Here is a 27787-nt window from a genome sequence, read left to right as displayed (position 1 = left end):
GCTAAGTGAGCCCCGCCGATGCCAGACCCGAAGGCTGTCGGGCCTGCGGTGCCCAGCCCCGGTATTGTGCCCGGTGCGAGGCGCGCCGGCCGTGCAGCCAACTCCTCCGGCTCTGGAAACGAAACGGGAGCCGCTGCCCGTGTAAAAGTCCGCTGCCTTTTGTTTTTGTTTTAGATGGTGGATGTTGATGTCGGTGTGGGTGGAGATAGTACCAGAAGAAAAATGGATGCCCTGACAGATAGTGCAGTTGAGATTGTCCCTTTGGAGCTCTATGATTCAGCCAGAGCAAAAATAGCTGCTAATCTACAATGGATCTGTGCTAAAGCCTACGGAATAGGTAAGATTGCTTTTATCATGGAGCCGTTCTTGGGTTGGTTCTTGCTTTTTCTGTCTCCCCTGCCATTCCAGAGGTAATTAAATTGGGCTTTGTTTTAAATACCAATAATATGACAGCTTGTTCTCTTGTAATATATGTTTCCTGGTAGCCTCGACAGGAATAATGGAACTGTATGAGATGCCCTGAATCAGCAAAGCTAATGGTGAACGCTCAGAGGCTGTGCTTGTGAAGAATGCATGCCTCAAAAGGTTTAAATCCTCTTTTTAGCCAAGCAGACTTTCTTCCACAGGCCAGCTTGTCCCTGCTTGCAGGCCCCAAGCCCTTCCAGGCTGTGAAGGCATTAGTGGGCTTCCTTGTCTGGTCACCTTGGCCAACAGATGCTAGGGCCTTGGTGCCCTTTGTGTGCTTAGGTTGGATGTTGTTTTTATCAGACTGTGGGTTTGATTTCAAAATGAACTAAAAATCCATCCATTTGTGATCAGTGATGTTATTTTATGTGAAAGGTGTTGAATAAGCAGGCAGTTTGTCTGTGTTCTGTGACATTAAACAGCAAGTTGTAGGTGACAGAGTCATTCTTCTTGTGTTGGTATAAACCTTTACAGTCAAACGTGGAAAATAGAGATTTTTGGAGTGTCATTCATACAGTATTGGCCAGTGTCTGATGTTCCTGGCATTTATTGAAATTTGCTTCTTTGTTTTGAACTGGATCTGTTTATTCTCAGTTCTTGTTACTAGACACATCTTGGGTGGAAGTGGCATCGTTAGGAAGAAATACAATGGAATACTTGTGGGTTTATTCAGAATGAAACACAGAATAAAAGCATACAGAGATTCTTGTTTTGGAAAATGAGGTAGCCCTGTTAATCTAAGTCTAATTCGCCAAACTCCTAATGTGCTTAATGGATTAGCACTAGCTTACTTTGTGGCAAGGCTGAAGAAAAGCAGCCCATTCCTGCAGTTAAATATGACTCCTTGGTGGAATATTTTTTCTAAATTATTTTTCTATTTTAATATTTCCAGCTTTGCCAGTGTTGTCATCCTCATGATTGTGGGGAAAATAGAAAGCCGTGGGTTTATAATGTTAAAATTAGTGAAGGTTTTTGTTACAAGCAACAAGAGACAAAAAAACCCCCATTTATCAGATGACATTTAAAAAATGTGGGAATTTTGGGAGGCTGCTAGTAAAACATTGATAACTTCAAACAACTGAACAGACATTTCCTCATGTAAATATTTTTCAGTTGCTGGAATTGTTTGTCACATTTCCTGGAGTCTTTTTAGTGATCAGAGATAGAATGGATATTCCAGGTGTGGAGATGCAGTTATTTATATTATGACTGGGTTTCAGAGGAAAGCTAAGCCTAGATTAGAATCAAGTGGCATGGCTCCTAAGCTTTGTGGCCTGGTGTTTCTTGGTTGTGTCTTCTGGGGCTCCAGAGCTCGGGGTTGTGTCTGTACATCTTGGACTAGTTAACCAGTTAACAGCAAGTCTGTTTGTGCTCTTGACAAGGCAGGCCTGTGTTGAATGGATTTGGCTTTTCTTTGATGAAAAACTAAAAAGAAATCCACCTTACATGGTGCCAGTGGTGTGAGCTCTAGCAGCAAGAAGGCTGCAGCAGTGGTGGCCAGTTTTTCTACTTGAATTTATGTATTACTTGCTGTAATAGATGTTAAATGGCATGAACAGTAGGAAGAAACATTTTTGCTGGAGATTTTGGTGTCGTATTGTTGGTTAGCTCTGGTGAGTAAGGGGTTTGTGTGTGTGTTTCTTTGCACAACCACAGCCCGTGGAAATTTAGTTTGGCTTTTGAAATGGCTCCTGCAAGGCGTTGACAACCTGGTAACCATTGCTTCTGGAACAGCCTTGCAAAATACTTAGAAATTTATAAGCCTCTTTAATTCATCGAGAGAGGGATTTTAAAAGGTTTCCTATGTGGTTATCCTTTTGAATAATATTTGAACTTGATGTGTTACTCACAGTCTCTCAGGGTTCCCTTTTTGTGCTAAGGTGTTGGATGTTGTTCAGTGGGTCTTGGGCAGCTACCAAGCAATTGTGAATTGGTTACATAAAATCTCACTAGGCAGATGAAAGGTTTTGGGGGGTTTTTGTCATTTTAGACTTAGTTCTGGTCAATTTGGTAGAAAAAATTGTTTCTCTGTTTATAATATTAAAACACTGTCTTATGTTCTGAGGTAATTCTTGTCTGGAAGGGTTTCTATAACCACCTTGGAGCAGCTAAGCAAAGAGTGTTTCTCTGAAATGTGAGATTTGGAACTAACATATGTGTATTGACATAATTTTGTGCCTTAAATCTTTCAAAGGCTGGTGCATATCCTGGATTTTATTTTCATCTCAGTCAGGCTAAGCTCGTGCTGAAGTGTGGGAATGGTCAAGAGGAGGAATTTGATTCTAGTGGAGACTCTTCTGGTCGTTCATCACTGCAGGTTTTACCTGAAACTATTTTCTGTTTACTGTTACAGGATTTTTTTAATTTTCTGCATCTAAACTGGCATCTGAGTAGGAAGATTCTTCATCTTTTCTTTCTAAAGGACAAATTACTGAGAGCATGCATGACGTAATTTGGAGCTGAAGTCCTAGCTTGGGCTTTGTTTCATTTGGTGATGCATTCCTCCTTTTTTTCCTTTTTGGCCATGAAAATGGAGAATTTTGGTAGCCAGACAACTGAGCACAGCTACTTTCTGCCTTCAACACTCACACTGCTAGTGAAACAGCCCCTCTCCTTGCATAGGAATGGGCATGAATGGTTTGCTTCTAGAAGCCCATAGCTGCTCCTCTCCAGCTGTAGTGGCTGCCTGGTTGTTGCAGGTGGTCTCTAGAGGGAGGTCTTACAACTGTCTAATTTCCAGAAGATGGAGAGGAAGGATGTTTTGAAGGAGGGGTTTTCCTCTTTTGGTGTCATCCATCTCCCTATAAATAAATCTGGGAGTACTGACATGACCACTCGAAAAGTCTGCGCACAAACATCTGGAAACCTTCTCTACTCTGGAAAGATTTTAAAGTCCATTTAGCTGAGACAGTAGTTTGAGGGAATGGAATTTGATTGGAACAGATTTATCTTTTTCATCAGCAAACTGATTAAAACCAAATGTGCCCTTTAAGGAGTTGTACTGTCAGTGTGAAAATACAATTCATAGCGTTGAGGTGGCCGAGGAGTTTGGGTTTGTGGAGCTTCAGCTCTGGCCGAGGAGTTTGGGTTTGTGGAGCTTCAGCTCTGGCCAAGGAGTTTGGGTTTGTGGAGCTTCAGCTCGCAGGAGGTGAGTGTGGGAGGTTTAGAGGGGCTTGGCACCCATCCCTGGGAATGGGCACTTCAGCTGGCAGGACTGCCAGGCAGGGACCCAGCGCCGTGCCCGGGGAAGCAGACCCTGCTCCTCAGCACCACTGGCCCCTTGAGTGGCAGCAGGAGTCAGAATCAACTCAACCCAACCAGGATGTTTTCAGTGAGTACAGCTTGGAAAAGCAGACAATGAAAATTTTTGATTTCTTAGCACGTTTAGTTAGCACAGCATTAATTTATGTGTAGAAATTCTATTTTCCGTCGTCGTGGTTATCTATGGAAGGAGTATGTGGAAGTTTATCAGTGTTGCAGCCTGCTGTGAGCAAGGGGGTTGTGTGCAACCCTTTCTGTAACAAATATTGTAGCTTTTTAAACACAGTTTGTAGAATTCAGGTTTTTCAACATGAACTTGGCACGTTTCCCTTATTTACGAGGACTGGGAGCTGGATGTAGTTTCCAGTCTAGTGCTAACATTAGCCTGAGACCTTTGATAAAATCCAGGCAGGAAAGCCAAGTCCTCATTTAATGCATCGTAGGGGAAATGCAAATTGTGGCTTTTTTTTGGTCTTTGAAGTTTTAATGCCTACCTGTTAAATCAGATTTTACAGTACCGTTAACAGCCGCCACAGTTGCCGGTTGGTCGAGGCAGCGTGAGCACGTTGCTGGGCTAAATTCCCTAAACCCTTCTCTTCCCTGCTTCTACTCTGTCAGCTTCCTTCTGTATTAAAAACATTTTTAAGCAAGCTGTTGTTTTGCAAATATTCATTAGTTAAACATTTGTTTCTTTAATAAACCCCTGTGTATTACTTGTGTGAAGTTTACAGGGGTGAAGAATTCCCTAATTATTGTTTTGTCTCTCCTGCTTCATTCAGGTTTGTGGCTTTATGCTTGATCAAAAGATATGATAATGAGAGTGTGGTCACCCTCACCAGCAGTAGACAAAGTCTTTGGCTTCCTTTTTTTTTCCCTGCCTGTAAATTTTAATGTATAATTTTATAGATCACTTAGGGAGTTTATAATACAGTTCTGTAATGAGAACCAGCAAAGAATGTTTTTATTATCATGGGGGTGGTCTTAGTAGCTGAGAATGTGTAGCTTGTGCTCCTCATCTGCAGCTTAGAGGCCGTCCATATAGCACTAAATAATTCTGGGAACAGATACTGATACTAATGGAATCCTACTCAGAATGTGAATGAGCTTCATTCTGTTAGCTATGAGCTTTGGTTCTCTCTCCATGGGAAACCAGTTCTTCATGCTTCTGGAGGTAAAATTAGAACTGGGGTGTATCTGCTTCTCCACTTCAAGGGGTAAGCCAAATTTGTTCAGATTGCTGTATTTTGCTTTATCAAATCATAATCAGGTAGTCTTCTTTGAGCAGGGTTTTGTAAGTGAGGTGATAGAGATGGTCCCCACCCCAAATTGAGGAGAGGAGGAGCTGGCAGGAATTGTCTCCCTGATGGTTGTCACAAGTGAAGTTATTTTTGTAATCCTATAAACTACATTGTACACCATGATTTATAGTTGGAACTGACAGGTTTTTGAGACATTGGAACTCATTGATGTGATGAACAGACCAAAAGAGCCTCTGAGGAATTCTAATGGTTTGTTTTTGTGTCCTTCTGCACTCATAAGAGCTGGTAGAGGTGTGTCTCTGGTAAGTGGGCTAAGAATACCTAAGAATTTATGCTCCTGAAACTTGAAAAAAACATTTTATTACTTGTTTTTTCTAAGTGTGGGAAACAGCAAAAAAAGAGCATTTTTGCTGTAAAATAAGCTGACTGCATGCAGCTAACGTGGTATAAAATATACATCAAATCTGTGTGTGAGAGAGATCTGGTCATCTCTGATATTGAGTGTAGTGTGGAAGATTCTTCAGCAGTTCTTGGTAGAAAACTTAGGACAGGGTGAATTATTGGTGTATGTAACCTGATTGTCAGGCTATGTGCCATTGCTTTTAGGTTACTATAAAAACACTGGTAGTTTTTAAGCTTTGTGTCTTTCAAACACCTCAGTTTGTCTAAAACTGGCAGCTGCAGAGCTTGTGTTGAAGTTGATGCTGGCATTTTCCTGGGTGAAAAACTCAGAGAGCACATCAGGAGAACCAGAAGTTGTCTGTGAGCTTTTTGGCAACATGCAATAGTGACATAAAAGTGATTTCCTTTTGGAATTAAGATGGTATTGGAGACCTTTTTGTCAGCAAAAGAAAAGGGCATGGTTTAATTGTTTTGGGTTTGCTTTAGTCCAATTTGTTAAACTGCCCAAGCAGAAATTTGTGTAGCTATAGCTGAGAAGTTAATTGCTCAGAAGTTAATTTTTCAGGTTGATTTTTCCAAATTCCAAAGCATAAATGAGTAAAAACACAAGTTTTAATGAGTGGAATTTTTCTAGCAGCTAAGTTCAGTTATAGGCCATGAGAGTAAGGTGTTGAAAAAGATTCTTACAGAAACTGGGGCTTGGAAAGATGGGGACATTTGCTTCAAAAAGAGCATTGGCACGTTCTGTAGGGAGCCAAGCAGAAGCTGAGACACGTTTGGAGTTTGCCTGACCCAGGAGAAGTGGGGAGAAAAGCTGTCCAGAACACTAGTAGCTGCTGTGTATCCATTAAATCAGCATTAGGTTAACTCTGATAGCATGGGATTGTTCTAAAACTGACAATGGATTTCTGAGATTTTTGGCAGTGTGGCAATTTTGGCACTTGAAGGAGGTTTTGGGGAATGAGCAGACCTGGGTTCTGCAGGTGGTTTGTACAGCCTTATACTGCAGATAGGAGTAACTAGCGACCCAGGAGAAGTGGGGAGAAAAGCTGTCCAGAATCCCAGTAGCTGCTGTGTATCCATTAAATCAGCATTAGGTTAACTCTGATAGCATGGGATTGTTCTAAAACTGACAATGGATTTCTGAGATTTTTGGCAGTGTGGCAATTTTGGCACTCGAAGGAGGTTTTGGGGAATGAGCAGACCTGGGTGCTGCAGGTGGTTTGTGCAGATAGGGGTAACTAGCAGAGATGTGAGAGGTAAGATGGGTCTCTCGTGTTGTACTTTCAGATATGGACATCAAATATTGCCAATATTTCACAATTAGGGCAGTTTTTGTGTCTATGGATGTCTAGGAAGGCTGTGTGACCCTGTTTGAGATAATTCCAGTGTGTACAGGACATCTACAGCAATATTTAGAAGTTTCTCAACAGTTACACACTTATACAGCATTCTTTTTATATGGCAGTTTTTTCTGCCATTTATTTCTCATTTATTTGTGCCTGCCATGTGGATTGTGTGATTATATCCAGTATGAAATAAATTTGAATTAAATAGCACAGGTAATATTACTGCACTTGAGCTTTGATGGGGTTTTTATAACTTAGAATTTCTGTGGTTCTTTAGTCAGGACATCAAATTAGTTACAAAGCTGACTTGTTCTGTCACAGGCAAATTTAACTGGCAGAAGTGTTTTCTATGCTAATGCAGAAAATGAAATGGGTAAAGTGTTTACAGTGAAATAAGTTTCAGTTACAGGAGGATTCATGTTTATGAGTAACTTCTTATAGTATTTGAAGTATTAATCCTGGTACTAGAAGTTACTCCCCCTTTCCACTCCCTGTATCTTTCTTCCTGGTCAGTCCAAATCCACTCAGTCCTTAAGCCTTTATATGGAGATCAGAAACATAAAGTCAACAGGTTCTTCAGCATGGAAGAAAAAGATACTGGATCTTTTTGACAGGCTGTTTGAACTAAAAAACAGCCAAAATACAAGGTGTATCATTTTTAATGATTTCTTTGACATGGAATCTTATCAGTAAGAACAAGATCCATTTGTTGCTAGAAAAGGCTTTTAAAAATCACTAAAATGTTGCCAATTTAAACAAAAAGTAATGTGGGATGTCTTACTGCCCTGTCACTCAGGACTCTGAGCAAAGACCCCAGTGCAGTAGGTTGTATCCCTTGCTGGTGTGTTGGTGTTGGAATCTTTTGGCTCTGTGGTTACAGCCTATCAGCTACTCTGCTCGTGGAGAAGGGACCCAAGGCAAGGCAGGGTGAGCGGGCAGTGGGTGCTGGGGGTGCTGTGGCTCAGGGCTCTTTGCCCAGCCACTCCTCACAGCCTGGTTTCAGACAGTCACCTCGGTCACCTTGCTCTGCAGGGGTCCTGGGGGAGGGCAGATGTTCCCACTAAACCCCTCATCTCAGTCCTTCAGGTTTCAGACATTTTGAATTCGCATTTGGTTTTGTTTTTCAGAAAGCCTTGAAAACTTGGAGTGGTGCTAATGCCCCTCTCAGAAATGTGCTACTTCATGGATATTGTATGAGCTAGTAGCCTATTATTTCCTTTCACAAATAATCTGAGTAAAAAGCAATGTGTCTTTGATTGTTAAAGCTGTAGCTGCTGCTAATGAAGGTAAAACCTTGAATGATATGAGCTGCTTTGTGGTCTGATTTTTGGATCTTTCCCCAGTCTTTAGAAATGGAAGCTCTAGTTCTCCTGGAAGTGGCAATGACCATTAAATGGAATTAGCTTTCAGTACTCTTTGATTTTAGGTCAGGTGGGCTAATCTTAAGAAGATTAAAAATATTTGAATTTATTATCTCTTTCACCAATAACACACATTCACGTTAACAAATACAACTTATGTAGTGCCAGTGGGGCTTTGTGGTGTCTCTTCCAACCATCTTCAGCCTATAGTCCATATAGGACATCATTCAATGTCACATAAAAGAAAAATAGTGATCTTAATTTAGAAATCTTCAGTACTGTGTAGCTGTTAGAGCTGCTACAGCAACACTGGTTGCCTGGGTGGTTTTCTTGCAGTGAGAGGTACTTGTGGCACACGGGTTGATAACATTGTCTCTGTTTCTCTTCTTTGTGAACACAAAGTGCTCTGTGGTATACAAATCCTGCCTGGCTGCTTTTGCACTTGGAAGAAGGAGGTTGTTTGAATGGGGGAATTTAATTATTCTGGTAATAAACTGAATGAAAAGTAAATACGCCGCCAAATGAATAATTCTTTTAACTGTAGATGTACATATTTAAAATGAACTGTTGAAGTGGCTTCAGGGGGAGATCTTCAGAGCGACTGGATAGCTTAAGATAGAATTTTATATTTGAAAATTATGAAATGTCTGGCTTCTATTAAGACAATACACTTGAGGCTCTCATTATTACTGCTAGGCTGCTATAAAGATCAATAGCTTCTAGTCTGCTTACCAAAGTATTTATTTGGGGATATATCCATTTTTAACTTGTTTTATTTCTTTTCAATAATATCAAGACACTGTTGCTTACAGCAGCATTGCCTTCCACTTCAACTGTCATAATCTGTTGATGTTTGCCTTGGGTTGTAGCCATGGAACCTGTAACACTGGTGGTGCTGCAGCTTCCAACGTAGGGATTCAGGTTGTCCTGGATGTGTCCAGAGCCATCAGAGTGTTAGCTGCTGGTGGTGCCATTCCTTCCTGCCAGTTGTGAAGCTGTGACTTGTAGCAAAAGAGTCTGGGAGGGCTGGGAGCTGGTGGGGCAGAAGTGGTGTGTGGGGATGGAGTCTTCTATGTCCCTCATTTTAACTTGTGTGTAAATTGCTGCGTTCAGGATCCATGCTCAGTCTGATCAAATCCTAAGGCCTCTTGTGGAAATGGTGCCATCCCAAAAGAAGTTATTTTTAGACTTGGTTTAAAATTGATGTTGAATCCCAGTCCAAGTGGAGTGGTTTTGCTTCCTAGGCTTTGATTTTTATATAAAGCCTATAATGCAGCAGTTGGCTTCAGCTCTTGTCAGCACCACAGACAATCAGCTCACTGGAAACTCAGTTGTTTTGCAAACTGTAAAACAATCAAGGTTTTAGTCAGATATTTTGTTCTTTCTGTGGGTTGTTTGCTTGCTGTGCACAGGTGTTGTGGGGTATTGCTTGAAGTAGCTGTAAATTTTGCTTTGAAGAGACATAAACTTTGCCCATCTGATAGGCAGAGCATTTTAGCCTGTGAGCCACCTAAATGATTTTTAATTCAATATGCAGTTAAAATACTAGTAATGTGCACTGTGCAGTAGAGGTTATAGTGGATGATTCTGATCTTGTTCTGATTGACCTGAGTCTTATCCAAGGAAACAACTAAAGATGCAGAGAGGGCAGGGGGACTTGGTCCATGTTGAGTCCTTTCTAAGAAGGGACCCTAGTATCTTGAGAAAGCTAACAGGATTTTTACTGAAATATGTATATATCAATTGTACATGCTTTAGCTAATTAAAATCTAAGCACAAAGGCTTATTGAAAACCATCTGCAACGTGAAACTGCCGAGTTAATTACATGTGGTATTTTCAGGCTTGGTTCTTCCATCTCCTATCTTTGATGGCAATAAAAAACGTTTACTTCTGTTCAGAACTAGTGCCACTCACTGAAACTTTCATTCACCTTCTCAGATAACGTCCCCGAGGAGCTGAAGGACCCGTTTTACATCGACCAGTACGAGCAGGAGCACATTAAACCCCCTGTGATCAAGCTGCTGCTGTCCAGCGAGCTGTACTGCCGCGTCTGCAGCCTCATCCTGAAGGGGGATCAGGTGGCTGCCCTGCAGGGCCACCAGTCTGTCATCCAGGCCCTGGCTAGGAAGGGGATTTACGTCATGGAGAGCGATGATACACCTGTGTCTGAATCTGATCTGGGCTCTGCACCAATCAAAATGGTGAGCTTAATTAAATCCCACCTAATGATCTTCTTTTTATTTAACGCTGGTTAAAATAGTTAATGGAATGAAGAGCTCTTAATTTCTGGGTCGCTAAGCTCAGGAATGTTTAATTTAAATACAGTTAGATGATAGATTTTTTTTCTTTTCTTGAAAAGCCTTTTATTTTTCACCACTCCTTGGTTTTTTTCTTCTAGAGTTCTCACATGGCCATGATTGATGCTCTTATGATGGCCTACACTGTAGAGATGATCAGCATTGAGAAGGTGGTTGCCAGTGTCAAGCGCTTCTCTACGTTCAGTGCCTCGAAGGAGCTGCCCTATGATTTGGAGGATGCAATGGTTTTCTGGATCAACAAGGTAAAATTTACTTGGAGAAAAAGGTGCCTGGTTCTTGTTGTCACTTCTCAGATCTTGAAAAGGGTTCTAATGAGTTTCTTCCTTCCATTGGTCTTACCTGTGCATTTCTGTCATCTTTTCCACTTCAGATGGGGAGAGCTGCTTTAATTAGTGCTGTTACTTATTACCTTAAGTCCAATGGTAGTTAGATGTAATATCCTCCTCACTTCAGATGAAGAGAACTGCTTTAATTACTGTGTTGTTACTTATTACCTTAAGTCCAATAGTAGTTGGGTGTAATATCCTCCTAACACAGATTATTATTAATAGTATTTGATTCCCTTATTACTGCAGCATATTCTAATTTCATCCTCTTGCTTGGCTTCCCAAAGTTTCCAAATGCATTGGGAAAGAGAATAAGACTAGCATGGAAATGCAATTTCTTTTTCTTAAGGATCCTGTCATAAAGCTGGTAAATCTTTCGAGGCAAATTTTAAAATTAGATAATTAAGAACTAAATGGGGAAAAATGTAGGAATTGGGTTCCTTACTTTCAGACAAGCTGCTAGAGGGGTTTAGTTGTGGGGTTTTGATGTGGTGGTGTTATTTTTTTTTAGGTGAAGCATTCTTTCACGTTAAGTACCAGGATAGACTTAATTCAGACTAGCTTGGATACATATAATAGAAAAACTTTTCAAAGGATAGAAGCTAAGTTACTGAAGTAATTTTGTGTGACAAGAGTCATGTTCCAAAGAGAATGTCTCCTTTGCAAGTCCAGGATTCCCTTTTTGTGATTGTAGGTACTGCTAATAAGAGAGTTGGTCTTGGAAACTGTTGTTATTCTGTGTTTGTAGAATGGCTTGACCATTAAGTGAGGGGAGGAAGAAGAAAACTTGTGAAAACATACTCAGATATATTTTAATATCTTTTCTATGCTGTGCCCTCTTAGGTGAACCTTAAGATGAGAGAGATAACAGAGAAAGAAATTAAATTAAAACAGCAACTAATGGAAAGTCCAGGGCATCAAAAGGTAAAGCAAATTTGTCTTCAGATGTGATTTTGTATATTACCAATTACTGGATTGAAATACAGACATCTCAGTATTTTTGTTGTTAGAGGAATGGGAGACATCCAGCCCTCATTTGGTTTGTGTCTTACCATCAGTGCCCTTCCTTGCCTTTCAAGGCTACTGGTATCTTCTGACTTGCCCTAAAGTCTCAGTTGAACTAAAATAACTTGTTTTGACTTAAAATAACTTGTGTCAGCTTTACGTGGGTAAATACGACTCAGCTTTCACAGCATAAAATATGTATTTTGAAAGCTCTTGGGGCATATTCATTTTGCATGTGTTAATTGTCTAATGTATATTCAGAGCCTTATTCAGGTCCTATCTAGTAAGCATACTCTTGGCATTCAAATGTTCTATGTGTGTGTTTGTAGTTTTTTTCCACCTTTTTCCCTTGAAATGAGCTCACAATGCACTAACATTGCAAAATATAGTACACTTTCATTTTGGGAGAATGTAAAATACACGTTACGTTTGAGAGAGATCTGTCAGCTCTCTGAGCTCCCAATTTATGATTTGATGAAGCAAGTTCTTTCCTCAAATTGGCATTGTTCTGCAAAGGGGATAAATGTATGATGTGAACAAGGCACAACTGTTTAACTTTCATGTTAGTGGCAAAGGTTTTTTTATGTAAAGTAACATCCTTCAATGATAAGAGGCTAAAGAGACCATGTTTAAATTCCAAGTTGATGTGTGACCTGAAGGATGATTTGAATTGATTTGACTCTCTATTGACTTTTAGTTCTCGTTTTAATATTTTTAAATCTAAATTTCTGGGCTACAACTCCTCTAAAATATGAAAGTGTTTATTGCTGAAGTGCATTTAAGTATTACTGCTTTTAACTTGCATTGCTGATGTTCCTTTCCTATTCCTACGTTCCTTTCCTTGCTTCCTGAGCAGTCTCCTTCCAAATGGTATTGGAAATTAGTACCTGTAAGTGAACTACTTTTACACCAGTTGTCATCCACAAAATCATGGCTTTTAAAATTTCTCCAGAGCATTCACTTCCATTACAATGCTTCTTAGATGGTCTTTGAAAAACAAACCATGTAACCTTTTGGGTCATCAGGCTTAGTTTTCATCACATGATTTTTGCATACTGTACAGCATACAGCATAATCACTTTACAGCATTTAAAAGTTGTTTCCACAGTGCAGGAGTGAGGGATATGGAGTAGCAGCTAAAAAACTAGAAACTTAACAGCAGTTGCAATGGTTACATTTACTGTTTCTGTTGTAAGTAGGCAACTGATGACAGCACTAAGGTGATACAAAAGCTGGTTGGTTTAAATGGTTGCTTAATCTTTGAATTCATAGATAAGATAGCTAAGATGTTTGCAGTTGTGCTTTAATAATGCTCCTGCACAGGTCTGTCAAAACCAGAACAGTTATTCACTGGGATGGGGTTGGGAGATTTGACAAACCAGTTTGGAGCTGTTAGGATGGTTACTGGAATTGTGTGTGAAATTAATGAGACTGAAGCTGGCTTCACAGGAGGAAAGGCAGTTTACATACCAGAACAAAGTACTTCTTTTCTTTATAGTGAAGTGTGGAAGTGGAATATCAGTTCCACTATATTTAAAAAATAAAATAAGATTGTGCTTCTAGTATTCAAGCCTCTTTTCTTTTAGCTGAGTTTCCTGGTTTTATTTCAGCTTGCAGAGATTTTCCTTTGTTCCTTTGCTTTCCTTAGCTTTGATCCCCCTTGTCCTGCACATGCCAGATTTGCTCTTTGTCATTTTCTCTCGGGGAAGATGAGAGCTGTTGTCTCAGTTGCAAACTCCAAAGAGCAGTGCACTTGGGAAGAGCATTGTGATCAGGCAGTCACCTGTCCCTACGGTCTCTGTGTTTCCACAGAGAGCTCAGTCCTGCTCCTCTGCCTCATAATCCTTTATTTCTTTGAACTAAATGTATGTACCACGGTAAAAACTTCAATACCTGAAATAAAGGCAATTTGGGTGAGGATTATTAGCCTGCAGGCTAATAAACCCTCTGACAGAGCCCTGTCTTCCAGCACCAGGATATAATGAAGTGTTGACCTAGTGCTTATCACTTATGTTCTAGTGTGCTTAAAGGTCACATCTGTATTTGAGGCAATTATTTGATAGCCTTTCGAGGAAGTGGAGTAGGTTTATGTTTTGTTTAGAGATAACTGGCTGAGAGCAGAAGAAACTACAGGAATGGAACTGACTTGAAGGATATTGAGCAAGTTGGTGGTGAAGGATGAAGTAAACAGAGGATCTCTCACTGCTAGTCCAGTACCACTTAGATTAGGCCTTCTGACAGATTTTGCAGTTTCCATACAAGTTGTCACCCTGTGTTCCTTCTGTATTTCTTTCCTCTTCTGTGTGTTTTTGGTTTTTTAATACAGACTTACCTCTATTTCAGTAGCAGCCATTTCTGCACTTTAAAGCATATAGATGTCATTGTATGCATGGGGTGGGAACAAACCACAAAATTCAGAATATATGAAAGAATTCAGAATTTTTCAGTATAAATGATTGAATGGTTAAGAGAATAATAGTTGAGGAAAAAAAATAAGGAATGAAATTGAGTCCATAAAATATTATTGAGGATAAATTTGTGGGTTTTTTTCAACAAACCTGAAATAAACAAGGAATTCTTACAGATTTTAGCTCTCAGTATGGACCATTGTTGGTTTAAATTCTGTTTAAGTCTATTGGAAAGGAAATATTTGTACCTATTTTACATATAGGAAGACTTAAGAGCTTAAAAAGAAATTTCTGAAGTTTGTCTCTAGTATGCCTTCTTCAACTAAGTGGATAAGTGATGAACCTTTTAAGCTAACCAGTTCACCTTAGTGTGCATACTTATTTTACCAGACTTAATGACCACATTCCTAGTGCCTAATGGGTGTTGCTAACACATTTGATTTGATTTCCATGTTTAACTGTTCCCCATCGTGTGTCTCACCATTTCTTTTTGTGTAAGCCTGATCTGATGCATGCTGTGTCACACTGCATGCTGGAGCCAGTGGAATATGCTCGTGTGGTACAGTATGATTCACATTCCATTACATATTTGTGGCGTGCTCCAGGCTGGGGAAAAAATAATATTAATTAAAAGGACAAGAAAAATAATATTAACATGTAGAGAGAGCTTTTAGAGCTAGTTGCCTTTGTCAGGGAAACATAAGGTGACGTGTTTATATGTGTACAAAATAAAAGAAATTGAACTAATTCTTATTACTCTGATTAGAAGTGATCTGTGTGTCTTTGAACAGATGTTTTTTTCTCAGCCTGTGCCATCCTAAATTGACACATCTGAGTACTTGTGTTTGTGTAGAGAGCTTTCCCAGGCTGTCTTGGAAAGTGTGTGATTCCACGGGTAGAATCCAGCTTTCCTCTGACTGATACCTTCTCTGTACATCTGCACGTTAGGCCAGCACGCCAGCCAAGGTGGTTTGGTAAATGCTAAGCAATATTCATGCTCTACAGTGTTAAAGGAATCTTCTTCCAGCACTGCAAGGCATTTCTGCTAGGCTCTGTAGCTTGTTGCTCTCTTGCTTGCCCAATGGCTTTGCTGCTCAGCCTTAGAGCCCTCTAGCCTAGTTGGTGTGTGGATGCCCAGTGAATACCAACACTAAAACTTCTCTTGCAAAAGCTGCAAGGAGCAATGCCAAGATCTGTTCTGTAGTTGACTGGCTTGAGCTACTTGTCAGCCATGCTCCAGCTGACATGAGGGCTGGGGCTGGGTTGCAGGAGTGTGATATGGATCTGTGGTGAAATCAAGGAGGGTTTTGCCACTGATGCTTCTCTTGCTGACTGTTTTTGGAAAAGACTGTGACTTCTCTTGCATGACATTAGTATTGTGTACTGGCTTGCCAGACATGCAGTGTTCAGAGTCTGAGAGAACTTTGTGTGGACATGGCAGCAAGTCTGAGTGTAGGTAATGGATGAGAAGTCACTAGCTCATGTGATTATTTTTTTTTGTGTGTTTTTTTTTTCCCCAAGCTTTAAGTGTTTTCATGTAGATACCTGTGTCTCTTTCTTTGGATCTGCTGCATTCATGCATCTGTGTGGAAGGATTTTGATTTAAATTGCTTTAAATAAGTTCAAAGGTGTGTATGGATCTAGGAATTCAGCAGCACAGATTGCTTCCAGATACGTTCTTCAGAATTGGCTTCCACTGAGAGAAAAGTATCACCTTGTAAATTGTGGTTGACTTAGAGCAGAATGCGACAAAGGATCCACCGTAAAGAGTTTTCAGTGCTGAACAAGCAGCCCTGTTTTAAAAATTCTCTTTTCCTTTTTGTTAGCATCCCATGAACACTTCTTGTCTCCTGCTAGGTGCGTTACCGAAGGGACCATCTCTCAAGCAGGCAGTTACCTTACTTCCCTTTGCTTGAAGACCTGATGAAGGATGGTAGTGATGGTGCTGCTCTTCTGGCTGTGATACACTATTACTGCCCAGAGCAAATGAAGCTAGATGGTATGTAATAAAAGTTTCTAAACCAAAAAGTCTTCACTCTTCAAAAGTTGAACTAGAAATAGATGCTCAGGTGAAAATGCAACATGCCTGAGAGGTAGTGGACAAGTTAGAGCCAGGTCACATATGGAATCCACATCAGTGTATTTAAAAAGTAAGCTCTCTTTGATTTTGGGTTGTATTTAGAAGGCTGTGCTCTGTATATTAGGAGCTGAAAAATAACCCTTTCATTTCTAGATCTAGGTGATATGACTTGCTTTGTCCAAATAACTGAGCCTGGTTTCAATAGCCCATCAAAACCCAATACATATCCACTGTTGTTTGCTGAGAATTCTCTTGTTCTTCTGCAGAGAACATAAGTGGAAATTTAACAGTCTAGATTTTAAAATAGTTTCTCCCAATCTTCAGCAGTTATCACTCTTCAGTGTATCAAACATGAATTCTCCTTCACTTTAATCTTAATAATCCAGTGTCTTTGTTGCATTAAACTTCTCTGAATCAACATTTGGTATTGGTTTTTAAGTTCTCAGATATGTTGTACCTTGCAGAGCTCCTGAATAGTTTCAGAAGGAACCAGCACTGTGAATCCTAGGAGTAACCTTTTATTATTTGCAAATCAAGATGTCTGGTTTTAATTGCTTTTGTATTTTGTCATTATGTGTGTGTTCTTTGTAGCCTGCTTACCTCTTCTGTTGCTCTGATAGACAGAGTCCTGTATGGCTTCTAAAATGAATGCAAAACTGATACTTTTATCTTTTTCTTCCTCCTTTTTCTATCCCTCAGATACTTAACAGGTAGAGGAATATCACTGTTAGCCAGTAAATATTAAATGATGGTGTATAAACAGTCTGTGAAGTTTCCATGTAGTGTTTCTGTTAGCTGTGGTTGGAAGGTTAATGCATTGGAGCAGAATCAGAACTCACTTCTCTTTCTCACCTTTCCAGACATTTGTTTGAAGGAGGTAACATCAATTGCAGACAGCCTTTATAATATTCAACTTTTGAGAGAATTCTCCAATGAATATCTAAACAAATGCTTTTACCTCACGTTGGAGGACATGTTATATGCTCCTTTGGTTTTAAAGGTAAGAAATATAATGAAGGATATATCTTAAAATAAAATGTGGTTAGATGGTGTTTTGTTATTGTGAGGTGTGGTTTGTCTTTTTTTTTCCTGTTTCAGCCTAATGTCATGGTGTTCATTGCTGAACTCTTCTGGTGGTTTGAGAACGTCAAACCAGACTTTGTACAGCCAAGAGATATTCAGGAAATAAAAGATGGTAAGTTTTTAATTTTTTTGATACATCTTAGCATAAAATCCTTACTTGTCAATGCAGCTGTTGTGTGGTGGTGTTTGCTTTGGAGCTTTGTTCTACTGAGACTTTCTGCTTGGCTGGGGATCTTTGAAAGCAGTAATAATGGCAGGAAAGTTAGTCCTAGATCCACCTGAGTTCTGATTTTTTGAATGAGAGAGTGGTTTTATGGAAAAAATTATCTAATTGTTTAGTTGCAACTTTATTTCCCTTAAGTTCACCATAAGATATTAATTTTAAATAAAGATTAGTACTTCAGGTTTCATTTTAGTGCTGTGTCGTGAAGTTTTCATTCTAACACAGCACCCTCAGAAACCTTCCTGGTCTGTTTTGTTATTTCAGTGGCTAGTCCCAGTTGTGCTAATGTTTTAAATCCCTGCCCAGTTAAAACAGTGCTGCAGCAGAAGAGCAGTCGTCCCCCTGTGCCCATTTCCAACGCAACCAAGCGAAGCTTCATGGCCAGCCCTGCCAGTGCAGCTCCTGCAGACGTGCAGCCCTCAGCCCAGGCAGGCCCTGAAGCTTGCAGCAGGTACTACCTGCACCCAGAGGAGCCTGACTATCTGTAAGTCAGTTTTCATGGTGTTCAGACTAATCTTCATTGGCTAACCTAGCAATATTTGCTGCTAAACGTTCTGATTTTGCTGTAAATGAATGAATTTGAGTTGTGTGCAGTCAGTCTCTAAGATGTTCTTAAGTTCAAAGAAATACTTGGCACTGGTGTGTTTGATCTTGGTCTGGCAAATGCCAATAAGCCCCACCAGGAAATGTCACCATTGCATGGTAGAAGATGTTAGTCTAACTTTTGGAAAAAAATAGGAAACATGGAAACTGTTGAAGCAGCTCATCTTTAAAAGCTGTATTCTATAAATCATGATATGAAAACAAATAGAGTCCAGTGTGCAAGAAGGTTACTGACAAGGTCCTTCAGCTGACCTAAGTCTGATGGCAACTGATAAGCTCTTTCAGGCTTTGTCTCTAATATACTCTCTATATAAGCTACATTTTAAATCTGTTGTATTTAGAAACTTTAGAAAATTTAGTAAATAGTATTTAGAAAATTTAGAAACAGTTTCATTTCGGGTAGTATGTTTCCGGTAGTTTGTATTGTTACATGTGAAAACTTCTCTTTAAGTAGCTTCTTTTAAGTTTAATTATTATTGTGTTTTAAAGAGGACAGAGGTAACTATTAGCAGTGTAACTTGCAACTGTATCATTTCTGTTGTTATAGAAGAAATTCTCACACTGATAAATTTTTGCTTTTCTGAATTAGTGGCAAAGGAGGAAGCCCTGCCTTCAGCCCTTCCCATCCTCTGCTCCCTTTGAGACAAAAGCAACAAAAGTCTTTACAGGGGGAGGACAGCCCTGGTAAGTCCACCTTGAATTTGCATTTCAACAGATAATGACCATCAATGTCAACACAATAATGAATAAAATTATAAGTTTGTGTCTGTGAATGATCAAAAATTAAACTGCAGTCAGCAGAGTGGTAAGCATGTTTAATTTCATTAAATAACCTTTGTTTGCATTAAAAGATTTTAAAGACCTTTTAAGGAAGTTACTGAACTTAAATTGTTGTTTTACTCACAACTGAGCTTATTTCTCAGAATCTCCAGTGCAAGACATTAAGACAATGTCAGTTCTGTGAAAAGAAAGAGGCACTTATAGAATGTTCATAAGACTAGTGAAAGTCTTTGGAAGTCATTGTCATCCACAATGACAAATTCCTCTAGTACTTGGACATATTTTGCCTAAACATTTTTTTAATTACTGAAAACAGGGTTTATACTTATCCAGAGATGCTGGAAATTTTTTTCTTTTATCAGCTAAACTACCAAACAAACCTTCCCACTGCTGAGGCTCTAACAACATGCAGTGAGGATTTTTTTTTTATTTTTTATTTATTTGAAATCTGCTGAGGAAAGCAAATGGAACAGTTTTTTAATTACTGAAAACAGGGTTTATACTTATCCAGAGATGCTGGAAATTTTTTTCTTTTATCAGCTAAACTACCAAACAAACCTTCCCACTGCTTAGGTTCTAACAACATGCAGTGAGGATGTTTTTTCTATTTTTATTTATCTGAAATCTGCTGAGGAAAGCAAATTGAACAGTTTCAACTTTGGAAATCCAAAAGTCTGATATGTATACGTGATCATTTTTCATTATATTTTTTCAGATTTTGACTGTCTTTGGTTAATATTTCAGCAAATCTGTTTTCTGCTGCCATCTCTTGGTGAAAGAGTTTATGATGTTTGTTATGAAATGAAGCAGAAGTGGTGGTTTAAAGACCATTTCTAAACCATTAACTATTTGAACAACATTCCAGGTCATCGTCATCGCTCCAATTCTCTGACCCGCGTTGATGGGCAGCCACGAGGCTCAGTTCTTGCATGGCCAGAGAGGAAACCCAGGTAACAGATGCCTTCAAGTATCACACTACTGTTCACTGAAAGGATGCTGAGAGAATTTCATTGGGGTATTGTGGTATCACTTCCTCAGAACTGGACTCAGTCATAGAATCACAACTAGGTTGGAAGGGACCTTTCAAGGTCATCTAGTCCAACCCCCCCTGCACTGAGCAGGGACATCCCCAACTAGAGCAGGTTGCTCAGAGCCCTGGTCAACCTCACCTGGAAGGTTTCTAGGCATAGGGCTTAATTTTGGTAGTTGCTTGATTTTGTTTTCTTCTAGTGTACATTTTCAGAAATGACTGATTGCAACTGAAATTAGTTTAAACAAAATTTTCAATAAGGGCTGGTGAAAATTGAAGGATCTGAGGTTGCTTTTTAGTATTTCTGGTCACTGTTGATACAGGCTATGCTTTTCAAATCAAGCAAAAATTTGAGCTATCTATATCATGGTCCTTAGGTCAACAAATTATAACGTTTTGTGTGCAAACGTCAGTAGACTGTTCTTATCTTTTCTAGGCCTCTGTCTCAGCCAACACCATTTGCTCTTCATCATTCTGCTAGTAGTGATGTGGACCCTGGGTCTGGTGACAGCATCAGTCTGGCCAGATCCATCAGCAAAGACAGTCTTGCTTCAAACATTGTCAATGTAACTCCAAAAAATCACCCCCATCCTTCCTCGGTGAAAACCAACGGGAAGAGTTTGCTGAACAACGTTGAAATCGAGGATGAAGATGAAGAGCTAATTGCAATCATCAGATCTGAAGAGAGGCCAGCCCGTGGTGATCTTGAGTTGCAGAATGCAGCAGCCAGGGTGCCCAGCATAGTTGCCACTGCTTGGTCTCCAAAAACAAATAGCGAGACTTCAGAAAGCAGAGCAGACAGTTTTTACTTGGAGCCTCTAATGCCTGCTGTCCTAAAACCAGCAAAGGAAAAACAGATCATCAATAAGGAAGATGAATGTGGGGAGGGGAAACAAAGGAGTTTTATAACAAAGAGATTAAATGAAGGACACTTGTCTTTGATCCGCAAGAAAACAAGCAGCAGTCATGGTGAGCATGACCTCAATAGGACTTTTACCCCAATTTCTAGTTCTGATTTCACTCCAGCTGCAGATCCTAGTACTGCAGATTCCATGGCACTGGGGGAGGCAAGTTTAGATGCTTCCAGACCTTTAGCTAGTAGCAGTTTGGATCCTTCCACTCAAGAACTATCCACTGGAGGATTTTTTCTTCATGCTTCTAAATCTGATGATGACATAGCGAGTAAAGTCAACGTGAGTTATGTGAAAGGTCTCAATTCACACGTTGCGGATACGACGTGGACTATGGTGAGACAGGACTCCGATTCAGATCTCTTAGACATAGAAGATGCTGAACAGGATTTAGTTGTCCTAGGTGACCATCCTATAGTCGCCAAATATATTGGGGAGGAAGAATCTGCAAAGTTGCAGGAAGATATGAAGGTGAAAGAGCATGAAGATAAGGATGATGCCAGTGGCCGTTCCAGCCCGTGCCTGAGTACAATTTCTCAAGTCAGCAGCGTGTCCATGGCCAGTGGGAGTGTCAGAATGACCAGCTTTGCAGAACGAAAGCTTCAGAGACTGAACAGCTATGAAACAAAGTCCAGCACGAGTAGTTCACAGAAGACCACACCAGATGGCTCAGAGAGCTGCCCAGCACCACTAACCACGTGGAAGCAAAAGCGAGAGCAAAGCCCCAACAGACAAAATAAAGATAACGTTAATCTTCTAGCTTCTGAACTGGTGCAGCTTCATATGCAGCTGGAAGAGAAACGAAGGGCAATAGAAGCTCAGAAGAAAAAGATGGAAGCCTTATCAGCAAGGCAACGACTAAAATTGGGCAAGGCAGCTTTCTTACACGTGGTTAAAAAAGGGAAGTCTCCTGATGTTCCCCAAGCTCTTAAACCAGAACTTTTTGCAAAAGAATATTCTCGGCACAATGGTGAAGACTTAGATGAAGTTTCTTTGGGTTCCAAATCTGAGGAGTTTCTTGTGAAAGAGGAGGAGAGGGAAGAAGTGCTTAATGATTCCCAAGAAGTAACGAAAGTAAAAATGCAAGAAAGCTTAGCTTTTGCTGAGCAACATAAGCCAAAAGACTCTGCTGCTATACATGATTTGGAAAAAAGTAAAATTATTTCTGTTGCCCTACTAGAAGACAGTGTTACTGAGGTGGATATCAATGAATGTGATCTTTCTATTGAAAAACTGAATGAAACAATCAGTACACTTCAGCAGGCTATATTAAAGATTTCTCAGCAACAGGAACTCCTTATGAAATCCCCATCTGTGCCATCACCAGGAACCAGGAGTAACTCTCAGGACCAAAAGGTAAAACCACCAATTCATTTTGTGGAGCCCCTGTCCCCAACTGGAATGAACAGTCTTCGTAAACCACCTCGATTTGGTCAAGGAAGGAGTCCTCGGTCAGGAAGACCAGCTGACCTGAAAGTCCCTAAAGACAGACCACAAAATTCAGCACGTGTTAAAACCCCAACCCAAACTCTAGAAACCTTACCACATTTAAGACCATTTCCATCCAACAGTTTGTCAAAGACGCCAACAGAAATGGGCTTGGAAAGTAGCCCTGATCAGGGGAGTGGTTCTCAAGAAAAGTGTTTCTTTGACACCTATAGACTTCATGATGAGAGCAACCAACGGGCACTTGTTCTCTCCACCTCCAAAGATGCAAATATTATTTCTGAAATGAGCAATGAGGTCAATGACAGCTTCAAGGAAACAGGGTTGAATTCTTCTGATGGCTCAGGAAAAGAAAACGTCCCGGTGGATGAGCCACTGAGAAGCAAGGCTAATCTCATTGAAGTAGACTTGTCTGACTTGAAAGCTCCAGATGAAGGAGAACTTGAAAGCCAGGATAGCTCTACGGATATAATCAGTGAAGGTGATCAGAAGTCTGGTGTGGGCTTTTTCTTCAAGGTAAATGTCTGTATTTGGTGGTGGTTGTACGTTTGCCCGGCATTAGAAATGGTTTTGTGCACTTCATTCTTCCATCTCCTGATGGAATGCAGTCCAGTTTGGTTGCAATATTAGGATTTTTAAGAACTCCATTGGAAAATAATTGCTTGTGGAGAAAAAAGGCTTTGACTTAATGTATGGAATGCTGGTGGTTGTTAACTTTACTAGAACCAGGATTAACCTTGCTTTTGCTCTCTTCTCTCGAGTTTTTTTTCTGTCTGAGAAACAGACAAATGCACAAACTGTGTAATTATTTAGCACAAAAGAATCACAGAATGCAGGGGAAGAATTTACTGTTCTGAAATCCCAGCATTCTGTGAAGCTGTATCAACTGAAAAAAAAAAAACTCCTGCCAGAACAGGGGTATCCAGCAAAAGCTGCTGACCAGGTTCTAAACCTTGACAGTGTCCCGAGCATCTGAACTGGGGTGGGGTTTTTTTGGCATTTGCACCCTGATTTCTCCCATACTGAGCAGCCTAGAAGCCTAAAAGTCAAGGGCAGAGAGAATTTAGTTGTATGGCTTTAGATGCAAATAAAAAGTTAGGTACTTCAGTGCACTGTTGGAAGGAGTTACTGGTTTTCATGCAGCTTTCATTGTTGTGATAGCAGTGTAGAGGGCTGCTGATTAAACTGTATTAAAGTTGAGTAATGTTTCTCATTTCACACCTGACTGGCTTGGGGAAAGGGTTGTTAGGCTGTTGGGTTTTTAGTGTATTGTTGGATTTGATTTTTTAAAAATGATGTTCCTTCTCCTAGTGAAGTTCAGAGCTGCTATGGGAACATTTAGTACCTTGGTTTGTGCTTCCTGATGGTTATTGTTAATACCTCAGACATGCTGACATGACAATACATTCTTTTTGAATTTCTCTTTCAACAAAGTTGACTAGCCTGTCTCAGCCTACATGGATTTAACATCTCATTCTATGTGGTGTAATTAATATTGACTGACTCAAAGATTATCATTATTCAGCTTATTAGTGCTGTCCTTCCTGGCCCATGTGGCAGTGGCACTGTACCTTGCAGTTCTAGAAGGTTTTAACAAAGCATAATTAAAAACAAGTCACAATAAGATGAGACCCTTTTTTTTTTCCTCTCCTCACAGACTTGAGGGGACACTAAAACTGTCTCTTCATTTCTTTCTTGAGCAGCAAAAATTACAGTGCAGTTCTGATTTATACTTACTAAACATGTAAAGTTTTCCAAAAGTAGTGGCGTAAAGTTTTCCAAAAGTAGTGGCTTACACTTTCCTAAAATCTGTCTGGAATCCTCAGTGATGTCCAGCTTAATAGATCTATTCTTCTCTCCTTTAAAACTCTCTGTCCCTGTGGATTTTGCAGGATGAACAGAAAGCAGAAGATGAGCTTGCAAAAAAACGTGCAGCGTTCCTTTTGAAACAGCAGCGCAAGGCTGAGGAGGCTCGGCTTCGGAAGCAGCAGCTGGAGGCTGAAGTGGAGCAAAAAAGAGATGAAGCTCGGTAATAACGTGTGGAAAAGGATATTTCTTTTCATCTTTCTGATGAGGAAAATTGTTCTGTGTTGAATATAACGTGTTTGCTTTTCAGTCGCAAAGCTGAGGAGGACCGAATACGGAAAGAGGAAGAAAAGGCTCGAAGAGAACTTATCAAGCAGGAATATCTAAGGAAAAAACAGCAGCAAATTTTGGAGGAGCAAGGGCTTGGAAAGCCCAAATCCAAGCCCAAAAAACCCAGGCCCAAGTCGGTCCATCGTGAAGAATCTTACAGTGATTCAGGGACAAAGTGCTCTTCCACACGTAAGAATCTGGATTTGTTGGCTCTCACCGAGTCTGCAAATCTGCTTTAAGAAGATGTGGCTCACACTTTTCTCTTTATTTTGTAGCTGATAATTTGAGCAGTGCTCAGTCTGGTTCCAGTCTTTCTTTGGCCTCAGCAGCAACAACTGAACCTGAGAGTGTACACTCTGGTGGCACGCCCTCGCAGAGGTAGGGATGGAGTTTAATGGTTTCTGGAATAACCCTGGGATACAGTGGTGTTTGCTCCAGTTCATGGACACAGAGGCACAATAGTCATGACTGAACTCATCTTCCCTTTTAGGTGGCTGCCAACTCTGAAGTTCTGTACAAGCTTATTTTTTCTAGAGGAATAATAGAATTTTACTTTGATAGTCTAGCAGGGAAAATCTGACTGTTTTGGGGGAGGAAAAAGGACGGCAGTCTGTTCCATTCAGAGCCAGCAACTGGTGAAATGATTTAAGATCAGTGGGGAAGAAAAAAATTAATAAACACATACATTTTTATTATTTTTTTTTTTTAATTCTCCCCTCAGAGTTGAGTCGATGGAGTCCTTACCAATACTGAGCAGAAATCCCAGCAGGAACACAGAAAGAGACTGGGAGAATGCCTCAACAGCATCTTCCATTGCTTCAGTGGCAGAATACACAGGTGACTGGTTTGGTTTAGTCTGAGCATTGTGATGAGTCCTAAAAAGCTGTGGGATATTTCAGGGGACACACAATTATTTCTGAGGAGTTCTCAGGTGTCTTTTGCTCTGCTTAATATAAAAGCAAGTTAATTTAAGGGGTGGGTTCACTCTGATGAATGAAAATCTTAATATAGGGCAAATAATTTTTACTTGTTTATCTTCCTTAGGTCCAAAATTATTTAAGGAGCCCAGCAGCAAATCAAACAAACCTATTATCCACAATGCAATATCTCATTGCTGCCTTGCTGGAAAAGTGAATGAACCACATAAGAACTCAATATTAGAGGTAAACATGAAAATACAAAACTATTAATGTGCTCACGATAAAATGTGTCTGTAAGGTTCATTTCATAACTCTGCTGATGCACTCAAGCAAATATTTCATATAGAAATACACAAATAGTTGCTGTGAGATTCTTCACTTCCCATGTCTCTGTGGACTTCTGGAAAACATGATCCTGTATTAAGAGTTCACCTTGTAACTTAGAGAAGGACTGAGAGTCAAAGTTAATGATCTAGTGTTTAAAAAAACTTAATTTTAAACACTTATTTAGGTCTATGTGAAAGCTTAAAGCTTAAAACTTTCACATAATCTGGGCATAATCTTGGCATAATCTGGGAATTCCCACAGTGGCAACCTATGGGTGTGTTTCTTTATATTTTTAATTCAGGAACTAGAAAAATGTGATGCCAACCACTACATCATTCTGTTCCGTGACGCCGGCTGCCAGTTCAGAGCACTTTACTGCTACTACCCTGACACTGAAGAAATCTACAAGCTGACTGGAACTGGGCCAAAGAGCATCACCAAGAAAATGATTGACAAACTTTACAAGTACAGTTCGGACAGGAAACAGTTTAATGTGATTCCAGCCAAAACCATGTCTGTCAGCGTGGATGCTCTCACTATCCACAACCACTTGTGGCAAGCCAAGAGACCTGCAGTGCCAAAGAAGACTCAGACTCGGAAATGACGCCGAGTTTTGGGGAGAAGGTTGCTGAGCAGGGTTGCATCAGATGAAGACATGTTTACCATTTTCCTCCAGTTTGGTATGAAACGTGCAGCACCATAAACATTTTTTAAGAAGCTTCTAAACAGAAACCGTGGATGCAAGTTATAAAGAATGAAGGAACCTTGCCAGTGTTTTTTTTTTTATGAGTGATAAATCTGCTGTTACACCCAATGCTAACTGCTGTGGCTTTCAACTGATGAGGGACTGTGCATGTAGCAAGATCTTTAACAAGTGGATTTCCTTTTACTTGAAGCTTTTCATCGGTACAAATTGGGAATCATTGAATTCTGTTTCCACCTCATTCCCTCCTCTTTCCTGTCATTCTTACAGTTGGCAAGCTCTGAACTTCAGTGGAAGGATTGAACAGATCTCGGGTGAAGTGGTTTGGGTTTGGTTTGGTTTTTTTTAAATGGTCTTTAGGGGAATCTTCCTTTCAGACTTTTTTGAGGAACTGTTTAATACATCCAGTTGTTGTACTGTATCTACTGCCAACGTAAGTCCAGCTCTCAGATTTCTGAAAAAAGCCCCAACTCGTGCTGCTCAGACCAGAGTTTACTTGCAGTATCTGTTTAGGATAAGGATTGCAAAAGCCAGTCTTTTTTTAAAAAAAAAAATCATTTGCAAATGTAAAGATTTCTGGAACACAATCATGAAGAGGCATACAGGTGCTACTGGCTGGAAAGGCCTGGCTGACACTTCAGGCAAGCTGACTGGAGCACAGTTATTACTGATTTCAGTTTCAGGTAGTGTCCTAAAGATTTGTTTGCTTTAATAAAGGTGGATTCTGGTAGGTATAGAACATTTCCACTCTGAGCACGCGACTCCTGTACGATGGTGCACTTAATGACCACAAATTTTAATGTTTTTATTACATCATGAAATGTAATTCTACTTTCTTTCTTTGTCCTGTCTTTATTCTGAACGAGCAGCATGCTCTAAGCTGAAGAGTGTGTTATGTTTTGTTTTGTTTTTTTTTTATTTTGGGTGATATATTAATATATATTGATTTTTCTCATTTAAAACCAATTTTTAAACAGAAACATTTGCATTTGTTTCAGAAGCCCAGATAAGTCGAGTGGCTTGGATTTCTTTTCATGTTGAAATATTAAATCTTGAGTTACGACCTTAAAAGTCTTTGTGTTTCAGCAGATTAAATCTTTGTCTGTGGTTAACAGGGTATGTTTGCAGTTCGTTTCCATTTTTTTTTTTTCAATATTCCCATTTCTCATTTTTTGGCCCTGACTTCTTAGACTTCTGGGTAGGTTTCTGTAGCTGTGCCCTGATCTGACCTGCTAACAGGCGCCCGCTCCATCCAGTCTGACACCACTGCTACCTGAGGGTTTGGTTTGCACAAGTTTACCTTTACCTGAAGTGTTACTTGAACGTGTATCTCTGAAGTGCAAGAGGCACTACACCATCCTAGTGATGAACTTGAGCTCTGAAATACAGT

The 27787-nt window shown here is 40.0% G+C and overlaps 1 protein-coding gene across 1 annotated transcript; it reads left to right on the top strand.

Annotated features, from left to right (window-relative positions):
* The first annotated feature begins 174 nt into the window (after positions 1-174).
* On the top strand, positions 175-26522 carry CAMSAP1 (calmodulin regulated spectrin-associated protein 1). The gene is made up of 17 exons (XM_008939223.1): positions 175-337; positions 10037-10299; positions 10497-10658; positions 11586-11666; positions 16013-16154; positions 17096-17235; positions 17334-17430; positions 17848-18025; positions 18734-18828; positions 19790-19874; positions 20391-22827; positions 24204-24340; positions 24428-24636; positions 24723-24825; positions 25169-25284; positions 25492-25610; positions 25996-26522. Exons 1-17 carry the CDS (start codon positions 175-177, stop codon positions 26296-26298), a joined length of 4830 nt encoding a protein of 1609 aa, XP_008937471.1. The 3' UTR covers positions 26299-26522.
* The last annotated feature ends 1265 nt before the right edge of the window (positions 26523-27787 follow it).

Source organism: Merops nubicus, unplaced genomic scaffold, assembly GCF_000691845.1.
Source record: "Merops nubicus isolate BGI_N331 unplaced genomic scaffold, ASM69184v1 scaffold16164, whole genome shotgun sequence".
In the NCBI taxonomy this organism is placed as follows: Eukaryota; Metazoa; Chordata; class Aves; order Coraciiformes; family Meropidae; genus Merops; species Merops nubicus.
The sequence above is the reverse complement of the archived record's forward strand: the minus strand, read 5'-3'. Positions and strand labels throughout refer to the sequence as shown.